Source organism: Cyprinus carpio, chromosome A18 (assembly GCF_018340385.1).
Source record: "Cyprinus carpio isolate SPL01 chromosome A18, ASM1834038v1, whole genome shotgun sequence".
Taxonomy (NCBI): Eukaryota; Metazoa; Chordata; class Actinopteri; order Cypriniformes; family Cyprinidae; genus Cyprinus; species Cyprinus carpio.
This window is the reverse complement of record NC_056589.1, coordinates 22,947,581-22,963,560: the sequence shown is the minus strand read 5'-3', so window position 1 is coordinate 22,963,560 and position 15,980 is coordinate 22,947,581. Positions and strand designations below refer to the sequence as shown.

The 15,980-nt window shown below is 34.7% G+C and overlaps 2 protein-coding genes across 3 annotated transcripts in view; one reads left to right on the top strand and one right to left on the bottom strand.

Moving 5' to 3' along the window:
- Positions 1–6,636, top strand: part of tbxas1 (thromboxane A synthase 1 (platelet)) — a 58,111-nt gene extending 51,475 nt beyond the window's left edge. The window contains exons 11-14 of the mRNA XM_042775500.1: positions 2,357–2,445; positions 4,591–4,728; positions 5,220–5,382; positions 5,504–6,636. Coding sequence (XP_042631434.1) covers positions 2,357–2,445; positions 4,591–4,728; positions 5,220–5,382; positions 5,504–5,599 — 486 coding nt within the window. The 3' untranslated portion in view covers positions 5,600–6,636. The remainder of the gene's footprint in view (positions 1–2,356; positions 2,446–4,590; positions 4,729–5,219; positions 5,383–5,503) is intronic.
- Positions 6,637–7,028: 392 nt separating this feature from the next.
- On the bottom strand, positions 7,029–15,585 carry LOC109109644 (protein mono-ADP-ribosyltransferase PARP12-like). Of its 2 annotated transcripts, none has more exons than XM_042775499.1 (12): positions 15,171–15,585; positions 12,922–13,057; positions 11,475–11,739; positions 11,240–11,350; positions 10,644–10,776; positions 10,069–10,252; positions 9,751–9,871; positions 9,376–9,472; positions 9,191–9,278; positions 8,851–8,981; positions 8,120–8,271; positions 7,029–7,973 (listed from the first exon to the last, which is right to left on the bottom strand). In XM_042775499.1, the coding sequence occupies exons 1-12, from the start codon at positions 15,479–15,481 to the stop codon at positions 7,717–7,719; spliced, it is 1,986 nt and encodes a 661-aa protein (XP_042631433.1). In that variant the 5' UTR covers positions 15,482–15,585; the 3' UTR covers positions 7,029–7,716. The 2 variants fall into 2 exon arrangements, with proteins under 2 accessions (XP_042631433.1, XP_042631432.1); XM_042775498.1 differs by having other exon boundaries at positions 11,240–11,353; positions 15,171–15,584.
- Positions 15,586–15,980: the final 395 nt, after the last annotated feature.

The window sequence follows — 15,980 nt, the reverse complement described above, 5'->3', positions numbered from 1 at the left end:
TCTCTTGAAATGAATTTGAAGGAAACGTATGAGTATTTTTAGGTCAAAGCATTTCCGCAGAGACCTGCGTTTCTTGTTTTATTAATTCTAATGGTACGGTCCTTTGGATTTTAAGCAATTTTTTTTTTATATATTTTAAGTTACTTTTATACTTATGATGAATACAATTTTTTTTATAGCGGAACTTAAGTGAGAACGTGACATTAGGTTTACTTGCATAGAATTCGGCTCTGCAAACCCATCCGAAATCCGTGCACACCACCACAGAGTTGTTGCCATATGTGAACACAACGCAAATATGCAGCACAATTTATGCTGCTGGCGCCGGGGAGCAGTTCCATTGCGTGTGCTGGTTGTGAAGTTGGTATTGAAGGTGGAGAGAAGCGCTGTACGGGTACTCCCCCACCCACATCTGAAGCCCGAAACATTCGATTGGGAGTCCGACTCTCTAAACCATTAGCTCTAACTTTCCCCTCGTTTGGGCCAATAATCCAAGGCAAACATGTTTGAGGCACAGGGTGCCTGTAGACATTGCTTTTGCCATATTTTAGTCCCAGAATAACCTTGTTTCTTCACCAGTGATCTCATTATACTTTTTAGTCCCAGAATAACCTTGTTTCTTCACCAGTGATCTCATTATACTGTAGCTTAGCTAAGTGTCGGTCCACAAACAAGGTTTAGCACACTTATTAAACAAGAAATATCCCCACCATATCCTCACAAGATGAAAGCAAGCTGATTTTACCCTGTCTGACATATACTTTCATTTGTACTGGGTTCATCTGAGCTCTTCTTTGACCACTTCAGAACAAAATTGCCTGCAGTCTCTGATCAGTTGTTGCACATGCATTATAGCATCACTGTGCACAATCTATCACTGACATCAGTCTCTGCACTGGGCTTTTGTTTGTTTGTTTGTTTGATGAAAGCATAAAAAGGAATGAAAAAAGAGATTCAACCGAGACGTGAAAAATTGACTAGCCTGTCTACAGGGCCGTCTGACCTTGCTTTGTGATTTTAGAGGCATCAGTGTGCATCAGCGGAGTTAAATTTAGTCATACTTGAGGCTGCAAGTCAAAATAAACAGAGGGTCTGCAGCAATACGGTGAATAGTTCACATTCTCTCAAAGAAATGATTGAAATAACAGAACTGTGCCAAGAGAATCAAAAAAGCCTCTTTCATACTGAAACAAATGGCATAGAAAGGTAAATATTGATCGCATTGTAGTTTTGGGCAGAGATGGAGTAAGATATGTTAGATATGCAGTACTGGTATTCTTACAAATATTCTCCATAGTCAATTGTCAGAAGTGCTTGTGAAGGCAAACATCATTATTGTTGTTTCTTTTATATTTATCATAACTGCTGCACCTTAAGACACATTTATTATTTTAAAAAAAATTGTGGGTGAGTGCAGCGAAATGGAAAGGAGCGCAGGTTCTTGTGACAGCTTTTTAAAAGCTGAACTTCTTGAATGCGCGAGACATGACGGAACGGGGCAAAGACTTGTCGAAATAGAACACAAAAACACCTTCTTTGGGAAACAACCCTTACAAGTCTTTACAGTCATAAATCTAAGAAAACCTCTCAGTCCATAGTGAGTCTGTTGTCAAATAACATCACATACCACCACACCATCCAAACCAGCTCGTCTGCTGCAGCGAGATGTGTTTCATCACTGCCATATCACTCGAACCACAATGATGCCCAATGAGAGCTGACAGTGTAGCCTGCCAATAGGGGGGCGGGTGCCTGTGGAGGATGTAGCCAGCTTGCCAGAATCTGCCCCTTTTCTCACCCCGCTGCATCCTCTCATTTGTGCAATGGATGCTTTTACCGGTGGAACAGAGTGACTTGAGAGCAGCTAGACATTTATAATGCCCACATTGCATGTCTGGGGGCCTCAGAGGCAGAGGATGTGGGCAGAACTGTACGGGTGCGTGCTCACCACCTGACCCCTATTTTCACAGAGCCATGCAGTGATAGACTGCCTAGCACTGCCTGCTGGGCTGCGTCTGCTTCCATTTCAGTTCAAACAAAGGCTTCTTCTGTGTATATATGTATGTGTATATATATCCACATAATTTCAGGATACTCTATGCATCTATATAAATAGTCAAATTGATTTGCATTCTGCTCATTTTCAAAAGACAATAAAAAATATTGATCACAAAAATATTGATGACTTTTTCATTCATTGATTTAAAAGCCATTTTATTTGAGAAGAATGGATTGTGCTGTAAACTTGAAATTATTGTTGCTGTGCTTCCACCTATTGGCCATACATGGTAACTGTAAAGATATTTTAGTCCAGGATTGTTGTTGTCGTGCAAAAATGTTTAATTCTCTGTTTCAGGAGTCTGCAGATTACACTAATGTCCAAGAGCTGAAGTATTTAGACATGGTTATATGCGAGTCTCTCAGACTCTACCCACCTGCGTTCAGGTATGACAGCTATTACTTATATATATATATATAAAAATATATAGATATATATATATAAGTATATATGGATGCATATATATATATATATAAAACCGATTCAATCACATCACACAGAACCACAAGGATGCAAGAATTTTAATAACACTATTAAGGCTCTTAAGGCTGTTTTTAGACTTTAATTACTTGAAAAGACATCTATTAGAAATAAACCAAAATGGTTTTGGGCATCACACTTTTTTTTCCACAGAGTGAATCTTGAAAATCATGTGGGTGTTTGTTTATTTTGTCACAGATTTTGCACGAGATGTTGATCAAGACACTGTGGTGAACGGCCAGCTTCTGCCTAAAGGATCATCTCTGGAAATCGCTTCAGGTTTTCCTTCACTATGACCCAGAGTACTGGACCGAACCTGAGAAATTCATCCCGGAGAGGTGAACTGTCTTCAAGTCATTTTTTGGGAATACTTTTTTTCAGAAGGATGCATTTCAAATAAATGAACTTTCTGTTTATAAAAGAATCCTGAATAAAATCAGTATATATCAATCAAAATATAAGGCAGCCCAATGGTTTTTCAACATTGATAATAATGTGTAAGAAATGACTGAAGTAAAGGCTGCTGAAAATTCAGCCCTTAGGAACCATTACATTCGAAAAATATCTTCAAATAGAAAAGTTCATTTTACTATTTCCACAATATTAGTTTTGGGGCTTTATTTTTGATCAAATAAATGAGACTTGTTAAACATCATGTTATCAAAATCGTCTTAATCTGACATTAAACATTTGAACAGTAGTGTATATCTTGTAATTATCAACTCTGTGGATGTTATATATAGTTATATTTTTTTAACAAGCTGTACACAGATCTTTCTTCTGCATATTGTTTGCATGCCTCCCATGTGATGTGCTCACATGGAACTCCTGTATTTGTCTCAGTTTCACGCAACTCCAGATAGCCCAAGGCCAGCCGGCACCCATTGTGTATCTGCCGTTTGGAGCGGGGCACGCAGCTGCGTGGGGCATGAGATTTGGCCCAGCTGGAGATTAAAATGGCTTCTGTCTTCACATATTTAGGTAGGGTTTAACATGATGGCCTGCGAGGACACTGAGGGTTTGTTATTGTTACACTGAGAAACTGAAGCTTTAGTATGCATGACGATTCTGTTTTTCCACAAATGTGAGGTTTCCCGAGATAACAAAACAAATGGACAGTCTATATTTTATGTCACACGGTTCCTCTGGAGTTGAAGTCGCACACCACCCTTGGACCCAAGAATGGTATTTGGTCAAAAATTCACCGAGAGGGGGAGACTTTTGAGGATGAGTCCTGATGAAAGGTTTAGCTGTTAGTTGTTGCTTGGGCAGTCTGATATAATCCATTTCTATTCATATTATTAGAATGCATCGATTGTCTAAAATCTAAATTATTATTCTGGAATCACCTGACACCTAAATCAAAATGTATCTGTGATATCATTAAGAAACGAATTCAACACTATTAATTTACAAATAAGGCCAGATGTAATACGAGAAAAAGCATCACATTTTCAAAAGACAATAAAAAATATTGATCACAAAAAAACCACCTATTGGCCATCATTGATTTAAAAGCCATTTTATTTGAGAAGAATGGATTGTGCTGTAAACTTGAAATTATTGTTGCTGTGCTTCCACCTGTTGGCCATACATGGTAACTGTAAAGATATTTTAGTCCAGGATTGTTGTTGTCGTGCTCAAAATGTTTAATTCTCTGTTTCAGGAGTCTGCAGATTACACTAATGTCCAAGAGCTGAAGTATTTAGACATGGTTATATGCGAGTCTCTCAAACTCTACCCACCTGCGTTCAGGTATGACAGCATCATTATCTTATATAAGGATATATATATATCTATAATAACACTATATATATATATATAATAGAATATATATTTATAAAATATATAACTGATTCAATCACATCACACAGAACCACAAGGATGCAAGAATTTTAATAACACTATTAAGGCTCTTAAGGCTGTTTTTAGACTTTAATTACTTGAAAAGACATCTATTAGAAATAAACCAAAATGGTTTTGGGTATCACACTTTTTTTTCCACAGAGTGAATCTTGAAAATCATGTGGGTTTTGTTTATTTTGTCACAGATTTGCACGAGATGTTGATCAAGACACTGTGGTGAACGGCCAGCTTCTGCCTAAAGGATCATCTCTGGAAATCGCTTCAGGTTTCCTTCACTATGACCCAGAGTACTGGACCGAACCTGAGAAATTCATCCCGGAGAGGTGAACTGTCTTCAAGTCATTTTTTGGGAATACTTTTTTCAGCAAGGATGCATTTCAAATAAATGAACTTTCTGTTTATAAAAGAATCCTGAATAAAATCAGTATATATCAATCAAAATATAAGGCAGCCCAATGGTTTTCAACATTGATAATAATAAGAAATGACTGAAGTAAAGGCTGCTGAAAATTCAGCCATTAGGAACAATTACATTCGAAAATATCTTCAAATAGAAAAGTTCATTTATACTATTTCACAATATTAGTTTTGGGTTCATTTTTGATCAAATAAATGAGACTTGTTAAACATCATGTTATCAAAATCGTCTTAATCTGACATTAAACATTTGAACAGTAGTGTATATCTTGTAATTATCAACTCTGTGGATGTTATATAGTTATATTTTTTTAACAAGCTGTACACAGATCTTTCTGCATATTGTTTGCATGCCTCCCATGTGATGTGCTCACAATGAACTCTGTATTTGTCTCAGGTTCACTCCAGAAGCCAAGGCCAGCCGGCACCCATTTGTGTATCTGCCGTTTGGAGCGGGGCCACGCAGCTGCGTGGGCATGAGATTGGCCCAGCTGGAGATTAAAATGGCTCTGCTTCACATATTTAGGAGGTTTAACATGATGGCCTGCGAGGACACTGAGGTTTGTTATTGTTACACTGAGAAACTGAAGCTTTAGTATGCATGACGATTCTGTTTTCCACAAATGTGGAGGTTTCCCGAGATACAAAACAAATGGACAGTCTATATTTTATGTCACACAGGTTCCTCTGGAGTTGAAGTCGCACACCACCCTTGGACCCAAGAATGGTATTCTGGTCAAAATCACTGAGAGGGAGAATTTTGAGGATGAGTCCTGATGACGTTTTAGCTGTTAGTTGTTGCTTGGGCAGTCTGATCTAATCCATTCTAATCATATTATTTAGAATGCATCGATTGTCTAAAATCTAAATTATTATTCTGGAATCACCTGACAACTAAATCAAATGTATCTGTGCTACTCATTTAAATGAAACTGAATTCAACACTATTAATTTACAACTAAGGCACAGATGTACATACGAGAAAAGCATCACACACTGAACACAACAACTGTTCTAGTACATACCATGGATATTATTCTAGTGAACACTGTTTGTATTTATATTTCTCACCTCAGATCAGCAACATAGAGTGATCATTACTGTAAGAAACCACCCAGAGATGACTAACAGCACATACTGTACGCACAAGTCCCTCAAATGTACATGCAACCAACTACATGGAAGAAAATCTGTTTGATTTAGATGCAATGATTTGATAGCAGGTTCTGGGATTGGACATGTCTTGCCTTTACTGCCAGTGACATATTTGAGCTTCTGAAGATTATGCTGATTTTAAATCATTTATATTACATTAAGCTGCAATGAAGACCCAGAGTGATGTGATTTTTAAGGTTTGAGTGTACAGAGTATGATGCAAATTCAATGTGATTGTTTAATCAGGGTATGAACTCTACAAACTCTGACATTTTCAAATGATTTGAAATCAAAAGTATTACACAATAAATGGTTTATCAGTCAGAATAGGTGTATTTATCTTCAGTTACACATTTAATTTGATATCAAGCATTTGACACGTCAAAGGAACGTATAAATGTTACGATTTCAGGAGATTTTAGAGGTTTGATTAACAGAACAACAACTCTTTGTCTTGATAAACAAAACCAATTTACTGTACTGTAGATCCGTTTTCTAAGACTTCACTTCTCAGTTTAACCACTAGAGGTCACAGTGACTAGAGGATCTGTGTAGTCAGTGACACACCTGCTCATTCTCTTCTTGTACATGACCTACTTCCTCTTGTCTGTGTCTTAATCTGTGATTTTGTTTTTAGTATTAAATGCAAATCATTCCTAGTTGTGTCAAACTGTATTGTTTATAGCTATGCTGTACTTTGCATATCAAGGTCCAGGAATGTGATGGGTGGAAACAGTAAGCAAAAGTTCAAAGACAAATACCAACTGAGAGACTGATATATTTAAAGGGATAGTTCACCCAGAAATGAACTTTTGTTATTATGTACTTAGCCCAAACACAAAAGGTGGGTGTCTTAATGCACCATAGAAGCGGTCCATACGACACACACACTATATTTCAATTCCTATCAAAACAAACAAAAAAATATCACTAACATACCGTCGTAGATTTTCTTATCACAGGATTCAATTAAAAAAATATATAAGCATTTTTTTGTTGTTGTTGATTTTTTTATTAGCTGATTCAATTTAAAAAAGTTTTAAAAAATATATAAAAACAAAAATTGTTTATTTTATTTATTAACAAAATTGTCACTTACTCAATCCAACCACACCTGTCTACACATTTTTTTTTATAACAACCATGACAGTAATAATAACAGTATCAGTAATTTAATTCCATCCACCTCATTCAACATTAAAGTAAATGAAATATGAATTACATAAAAATCTAAATATAATGGCCATGAGTAATGGTTAGTTTTTATACAATTGTCAACTAAATCATTTTCATGTGCTTTAAAATCTAGTGCAATAAAACTTAATTATATTTTGATTGACAGTTAGTGGGAACCTTTATCTATACAAATCATTTGGAGTTACATAAACCTTTCTTTTATGTTTTTTTTTTCAGTGCCATAGCCAACAAGAAAATATAATTATCTGCATAAAATCCTGTTATTTTGCATTTACCAGTTTTTCATTTTCACTGCACATTGCATTTAATACGGTCTGCCATAGAGGATTTATTAGTAAAATGAATTATGATAAAACACTGTTACTTATAACGCAATTCCCTACAATCTTTTACTTGAAAGAAGATTCCCAAGAGTTGTAGATTTTGGTTATATTCAGTGATGTTAACATAAATCGTCTGTGTAACAGGACAAGATTGATAAGTATTTCGAGATAGACAAGGAGACCTTCGAAATATATTCAAGTATTTCGATACTATACAAATTAAGAGTATTCAATGATGTACTCAGGATAGATCTGGAATTTCTCAAACACAACAAAAATGGCCGGGTTAGTCTCATTATCAACACAGCTGTCATAAAAGCCTTGGCTTTGTGGTTTCTGTGGAGGACGGAGTAAAGTATTGTTACCCCTTGTGAAGTTTCCAACCAGCACCAGTGCAACAAACATCTTCTTGGTCTTGCCGTTTCTGGATTTTGCATATCTGTCAGAGTATGAAGAATCTCTGGCAAAATAGCTGCCTGTAAACATAAAAAAAAAAACAAGATTCAAAAATGCCCAATATTTGAGAAAGCGTTCAATAATAACTCTTTCATTGTAGGCTACATGTCAAGGTAAAGAACTGTTATATGTATATGTAAATACTATAGTACAAATATGTAAATACCTTTCCCATAAAGTGTCCCGTGACTTCCACAGATCCTCCAGTCAAAGTTTTGCTCACAAATCGCTGCTATGAGAGACTCATCTGTACCGTGGAAAAGATAACGCTGGTCAACTGCACTCCCTCCATTTCTCTTATTCATCTGTTCCTTTTGCTGGAAAAAAACATGGTATAATGGATAAATCAGATCAATAAATAGAGCATACCATTTTCAAATTACTACTAATAATTATTATCTGATAAAAATGTAAATATTTATTACATTTTAAATTACACTAAATGTATTTGGGCAATTAGGCCAGACGTATAAATATTAATATTAAACAATTAATTATTTTATTATGTATATATAATAAATAGATTTTTATATCATGTAATATAATTAAATATAATATATAATCTTATTTAATATTAATACATTCATATGAATCATCCATATTATATGACACAAAATAGCTACTGTATATTGATCAGACTGAGTATTTGTTTACTTTCTCATCACACGTCACATCTGTGTGATCTCGAAGGGAACTGACTTCATATGCCCACTAAGATTTAGAATTAAGAAGTCAAGTTAATTCTGAGAAAAGCTCTAGCATCATTTGTTTGATGATTAAAAAGATATGGCTGATACACATACAGTATAGATGAAGTACTGTATGTAATGGCTTTGTGCAAATAAACTTTCTTCCAGTAAAGTTGTTGTTTTTCTGGTAGTGAAATGTGAAACGTACCACTGGAAGACCTTCCAGAGAGAAAGATTCTGCACTCTTTCAATGCTGTGAATGACGCTTTTGGACAGTGTTCTACTAAACATTGCACCCACCCGTTGGTATTCCTTTGAAGTGCTTTGCAGAGGAACAATCTGAGGAAACAAACTGGTTTCGTTTCAGAAATTTTGTATTGTTATGTAACATAACTGTTGGTACCTGATGCTTTTCAACAAATGTAAAAAACTTTATAACTTCCAAGTATTCATCTTCACCTATAACCCTAAGTACAGTGCAGAATTGATTTCCAAAGTGTTTAATAACCATTTGACCTCCTTGTATTCAGTGTGATTGGACTGTGTACCTTGTAGGAGAAGTTATCAAGAGCTCCTTTGTCCCAGTAAGGTGGAACTTCCACAGAAGAAGATACTGAGCTGTCTGGAGACTCACTTCTATTTAAAACACAATAATATAAAGATGCACTGAACAACAGATCAATCATGTGTAATATGTGTGCATGTAATGGACAAATGCTACAGTATATCATACCCCTTGATTTTGCTCTTGACATCTTGAGCAGAAACAAAACGTGGTCTCCTTCTAACGTCTCTTTCAGTTTTGTGCTTGAGATTTTTCTGGCACATCTCTGAAAATAAATTATCATAATAATTGTATGTTTTTTTTTTATATACATACATACATATATATATATATATATATATATATATATATTATATATATATATATATATATATATATATATATATATATATATATTTAGCTTCAATTTATTTTTATTTTAGTTTTAATAATTTTCCAAAAGCAACATTTCTAGTGTCCATTTAAGTTTTCCATCTACTATACTTTATTTTTTAATAAAGAAAAAAAAAATCGTTATCAGTAGCAAACAACACTGTTAAGTACCTTTAAATTTGAGGATGTATTGATGGTTCTGTGAAGTAAATGAAACTTCCTTTTCACTGTCACCCAGGTAATGTTTCTCAAGATCTTCTGAAGTGACTGACACCACAAATTTAGGATCTTCCTGTAAGATTCAAACAAAAACTGCTGTGAAATCTAGTTTAAATCTAACTGATTTTTATTATACTATTTTTTTGTATCATATATTGACACAAATAATTGCTATTTTACATCATGTTAAATGTAACATCACAGACGATTTTTCAAAAGGTTTTAGAATCGTATTATTTTAGAGCTATTATGATGCAATGTGCCACTGACCCCTTTGCCATACTGTGTCCAACCTCCCTTGTCATTCCTCCAGTACCAGATCCATTCAGTGGTCAGAATGAAGTGAGGGGGTTTAGTAACAGAAGACGCTGTGGACAGCCGACGCACATCTGACACTCCACAAGTCATTGACATAAAGTCCACAACCTGATGCCCTGTGCTGCTCTCAGTAATACTGGAATATGGAGAACATAACAGATGGGAAAAAAAGTGTTTAAAAAAAAAAGGCAAGACAAACCGCAATAAATTTACTGGCCACTTCAGATACACATGCAAATGCAAATATTTAATTGAGCACTAAATGTTTTTTCCACAATAATAAAGTTAAGTTTTGCATATAAAAATACAAATAAGTTTTTATAGTAAAAGCATTTTAATTTACATGAACTAATTTCGTCTCAGTAACCTTCCTCTTATTGGACACATGCTATCACAGAATAGATTAATCACAGTTGAGAGTGGCATCTGTAACTTTGGGATGTGATGGAACAATAGATTTGCAATACGAATGTTATTTGAAAACCCATTAAAATAGCAGTAAATACACATATAAGATCTATTTATACCACAAAACATTAGCTGGACTGCAGTACGCCTTCTCAATCTCCTCTTCATTCGGCAAGTCACTCCATGTAATCCCATCCTTCTGTAATATCTGCCATTTATAGGGTAGATGGTGGTGAAAACGGGCACACTTGTCTAGAGGAAAACAAATAATGGGATGTTAAAAAAAAACACTTTAGCAAATATTTCTTGCTTAACTCAAAGAGTTTCTCAACCACTTTTATTTCTTATAACATTTATTTCAAGTCGCAAAAATGTTTTATTATGGTTTTAGTTTTAGTTAACTTTTATCATGCTGGCTGGCGGACTACATGAACAAAGTGCTTGAAAATGGCACCGGTTATTTTAGGACTCTAGTAGAGAAAGGGGAACAGAATCAGGAAAAGACCTTAAAAACTCAGGACACCTGCTGTGCTGCTGCACCGTATTTCAAAGCACTGATATATTTCCCGTATTTTATGCACAAAATAACCTGCTTTATTTATAGACTATAAAACTAATTATGCACACAAAATAGTTTGTTAATGATTTTTTAAGAATACAACATAAATGTATTTTCAATTATGAATCACAAAGTTAAGGAAATCAATGACATCACCTTTGAAACTACATCCAGTGCGTATGAAAAAGAGACAGATTTCATTGTGATCCGCTTCACTGACGGAGCTACTGGATTTGTGTCTGGTGCGTCCTTTCACTTCAGGTAGAACTACTGTCCAGATAGAAAACAGAATGAAAAGAGACATGGAAGAGAAAAACAAGACAAGCACAGCAGTTATTGTAATGTGCTAAATTACGAAAACACAATCAGTGTCTCTTTTTCTTTCATTCACCTGTCTCACTCTTCTTGAAAGCTGAAGAAGCAATCAGTAACTTGTTTTTGTAAAGCCTGAGCAGTTTTCGCATGTTTTCTTGACTGAGCCCTCGAGCATTCAGGATTTTCTGAGCATGTGCATCGAAGCTGTGGGTCCTTTTGCAAGCTGCTCCAAACTTACAGTCGTCCTGCAGGAAGTGCAGGCAGAGGTGCAGGTTGGTACACGATGTCTTATATTTACAACTGCCATATTCGCCATTTCCCTTATTGTAGTGGGAGCACACCTAGACAGTAAACACATCACAAAAAATCAAGAGTCACACAATGTATAATGAATAAAATACATAACACATTATTAGAAGATTATCATGTTAAAAGAATAGTTAACCCATAATAGTTAACCATATTTCTATGCACTTTACTTTCCATTGCAATAGTTAAATTGTTCATATGTTCATAGTTCTGCCTATAGTGTACATACACTTCACATATTTCATCTGTATAATATGTTCATAGTACACCTATCTGTATATCATGCTGATAGTATTTAAAATCTGTAAATTTTGTCCATCATACTTATCTGTATAGTTATTGTACATATTGTAGATCCTGTATATTCTGTACTTACTGCTTATTGCACTTCTGGTTAGATGCTAAACTGCATTTCGTTGCCTTGTACTTACATGTGCAGTGACAATTAAAGTTGAATCTATCTCTAATCTAAAAAACCCAAAAATGCTTTGCTGAAAATTTGCTCACTCTCAGGCCATCCAAGAAATAGATGATAGAACTTGTTTCTTCATCGAAACAGTGAATGGGTGCCGTCAGAATGAGAGTCCGAACAGCTGATAAAAAAACACCACAATAATCCACATGTAATCAAAACTTGCTGTTTGGACTCTCATTCAGACGGCACCCATTCACTGCAGAGGATACACTGATATGCAAGTGATGTAATGCTAAATTTCTCCAAATCTGTTTCGATGAATAAACAAGTTCTATCATCTATTTCTTGGATGGCCTGAGAGTGAGCAAATTTTCAGCAAAGCATTTTTGGGTGAACTATTCTGACGGCACCCATTCACTGCAGAGGATACATTGGTGAGCAAGAGATAAATTTCTCCAAATCTGTTCTGAAGAAACAACAAATTCATCTACATCCTGGAAGGTCTGAGGGCGAGTACATTTTCATCAAATTTTAATTTTTGGGAGAACTATTTCTTTAAAAAATTCAAATAATTGACACAGGATGCAGAAATGTAAAACACATAAAAGCCTGAGCAGCTTCTGCAATGAATTCCCTTCTTATGCAGTGAGAAATGCCCAGGTTAGTGAAAAGTTAATGTTTATACAATCTAGATCTTTTAAAGTCAACTTCAAATGCCGTGTAGAGTCTGACATAACTTTCCAAGAGATATTTGCATGAATTATGAGTTAACTAGCAAAGGTGTTTAACAGATATTGACCTCTGGAAGTAATGAGGGGTCGTTTTGAAGCAGAAGTTGAAACAACTCTCTACTCGCCAGGCCATGAAGATCATGTTTCTTCAGGAGGTCCGAATTATGTGCTGATGTCAAGTCATGGGAATTTTTGCATTTTGTCCTAAGAATGACAAATAATGAAAATTAAATACATTTATATAAGGTGAAATTACACAGAAATATCCCTATAAACATCACATGTAGTGTTTTTATATATTTGTATCATTTCCAAACAAGCTGTAATTGTGTCCAACTAAGCAAAAATGTGTTCATTATTTTAATGTGTAAATATTATTCATAATTAACCAAATACATTTAGTTTGTACACTGTATTACAATTATTGCTGGCACCTATTCTGACTTTACTAGTTCTTAAACTAAATATTAGTACCTTTTTATGAGACAAGTGTTGATACTGGTAACTTTTCTTATCATACTAGCGGCTATTGCCTTTTTACTCATATGTAATAACTAATCAAATCCCTACTTACTAGTAACTCTTTAAATTACTACTAAAATGAATGACTTTGTGAATAGTTAGGCCTACTAGTGGTGAAACTGAAACAGTTACCAAGAACAACTGTAATACATCCTAGATTTACTATTAGAATTCAGTGACAAAATTTGCTATGTCATAACTAACAATGGTAGTTAGGTATCATTTGGAACAGTGGTGATATTACACCAGTTAAATTAAAGCTACTTAATCACTCACTAGTAAATAAACTGGGCCTAGTACTAACACAACACAAAGCTAGAACCAGGGCTGCCAACTCTCACGCATTCAGCGTGAGACTCACGCACTTTTCTCACACTCTCACGCCACGCATCCATTTTCTCACGCAATCAAAAGCATCCTCAGTTAAACCTATAATAATAGGATACTGGCAAAACCAATTTGGTTAAAGGCTCCTGTGCGCATTTGTGTTTGAGCAAAGGGTTCTAAAAATATGGCTTCTTATGAAAAAAAAAATTAAAAAAGTTGGTGGGTAAGATGCACCATCTGAGTGTAAACTGACCATCTCATTGAATCTAATTCAAACTCGTGAAATTTTAAGATAATTTGCCTCTTTTAAAAACTAATTTAATAATCAAATTTCCTTTTCATATTTCATTTCTTAAAACTAACTTAAACAACATAAATTAAGCTTAAATTCAGTCTTTAGTTGTTTGCATTTATGAAACAATATGTTGAACACCAAAGCTGTAATCTTCCCAAAAACAGACTAAACAAAGAATTTAAAAAATAAAAAAAAAAAAAAGATTTAGAATGAAGGAATAAATGTCATTGAAACTAATAAACATTTTAGTCAAAAGATTCTTGGCATGGTATATTTTCTGCGATGTTGAACCGGCCATGAGGGACTTACAGGTGGAAAGATATATCTGATTATAATGTGGCTAAAACCATCTTCTGGTTCTTATCAGAGAAGAATTTGGTGCACTTGCACACTGTCTCTATTAAATAAACTACAAATAATATTTTTATATATGATAAACTAAATCAGTTGTGTAAAATCACGTTAAAAATACTAGTTTATACTTCAGAGGTTAAAATGCTGGCTCAATTTACCCCACAGCATTTGGCTCACTTTGCCCAATAGCTGCAATTTTGGAAAAGCACTAGCTTGTTTATCAATTTTTAGCTATTATATGTTGTTAAATCACCTATATGCATCATAAATATTTCTTAGACCTGGATAGATTTACTTTGATGTAACAGCCATTACATCTGTTATGCTAAAATATAAAAAATAAAAAAATAAATAATAATAATAATAATAATAAAAACAGTTTTTAAAGTAAATGGGTGCCTTCCACTCCTCCCCGTGTTTTTTCTTTTCACAGTCTGGCAGAAATAATGGGTGGTTCCAAAATATATGGTCACATGACAGTAAAAGTGTACAGTTGGCAAGATACAAAGTGTGGGTCAACTTATCCACTTGCTCATCTTACCTCACTCTCCCTATGACATATATATATATATATATATATATATATAAATACACATACACATACATATTACATATACATATACATATATATATATATATATATATATATATATATATATATATATATATATATATATATATATAACCCTGAACTCAAAAGTTGGCAGCCCTGAGAACGTTTTAAGGAATACATGTCGAAAAAGGCTTCCATACAAACGACAATCTTCCATATTATATACTGTAACAAGTGACCTAAGATGGAACTCAAATTTTACTTACCCAAATCTGCAATTTCCACATACAAAGTATCTGCACAGGTGTAGATCTTCACACCCGGAGCATTTGTCATGTTTACTCAGTCGCAGTGAGGTTTTGGCTAAAATTAGGCTGTCAGCATCTGGCATGGAGCTTCTGGGATTCGAGTCTTTATCCTGAACAATAACAAACCTCTGATGATCATCGAGCACCTGAGACAAAACCTGATCCGCCACCGTGAAACTCTGCCGTAAATTCCTCTCGACTTTACCATAGTCCGAACAGCCCTCGTGTTTGCAGATAAAGTTAAATATGTGTCTAGAAACGACATACATTTTAGTAGACTCCGTCAACGACAGCGGCTTTCACCACTTCTTGGGTTTGGCCGATGTTTTGATGCATTTAAACGGAAACGAAAGCGAAACTGATGCTGGTCTTTGTCTCCCTCTGCTGCGTGAAACTTAAAAAAAAGGGGGGGGGACCTATTTAATAGGTCACCATGGCAACCGGTTGAAATGCAGCCGCTAGTTGTTACAACTGTAAATAATAATAATAATAATAATAATAATAATAAAAAAAAACATTAAAAAAAAAAAATATACTTGATTAGATGGTCTAACATTTTTTAAATAGTCTCAAAGGCTTTTTCTTTTCACAAAAAAAATTAAAACATACATTAATATTAGTTGTCACCATCTATATATATTAATTATTTTAAGGGTGTAAAGTGATAAAAAGGGTATAAAGGGTAAAAACACCAGGACCAATCAGGGAAGCTCACGTGCCCATTCAGTCTCATTCTGGAATGAAATCTCATTACTTATTTCTAGCTCC

Bases quoted from the DNA above. Each gene is read 5' to 3' on its own strand.
- LOC109109644 (XM_042775498.1), bottom strand. From the start codon at position 15,481: ATGTATGTCGTTTCTAGACACATATTTAACTTTATCTGCAAACACGAG. The intron at 10,253-10,643 runs GTATAAATAGAT...TCCATATTCCAG, and splicing joins AGTCCAGCTAATGTTTTGTG to TATTACTGAGAGCAGCACAG. The intron at 9,279-9,375 runs GTATGATATACT...TGTTTTAAATAG, and splicing joins GTCAAGAGCAAAATCAAGGG to AAGTGAGTCTCCAGACAGCT.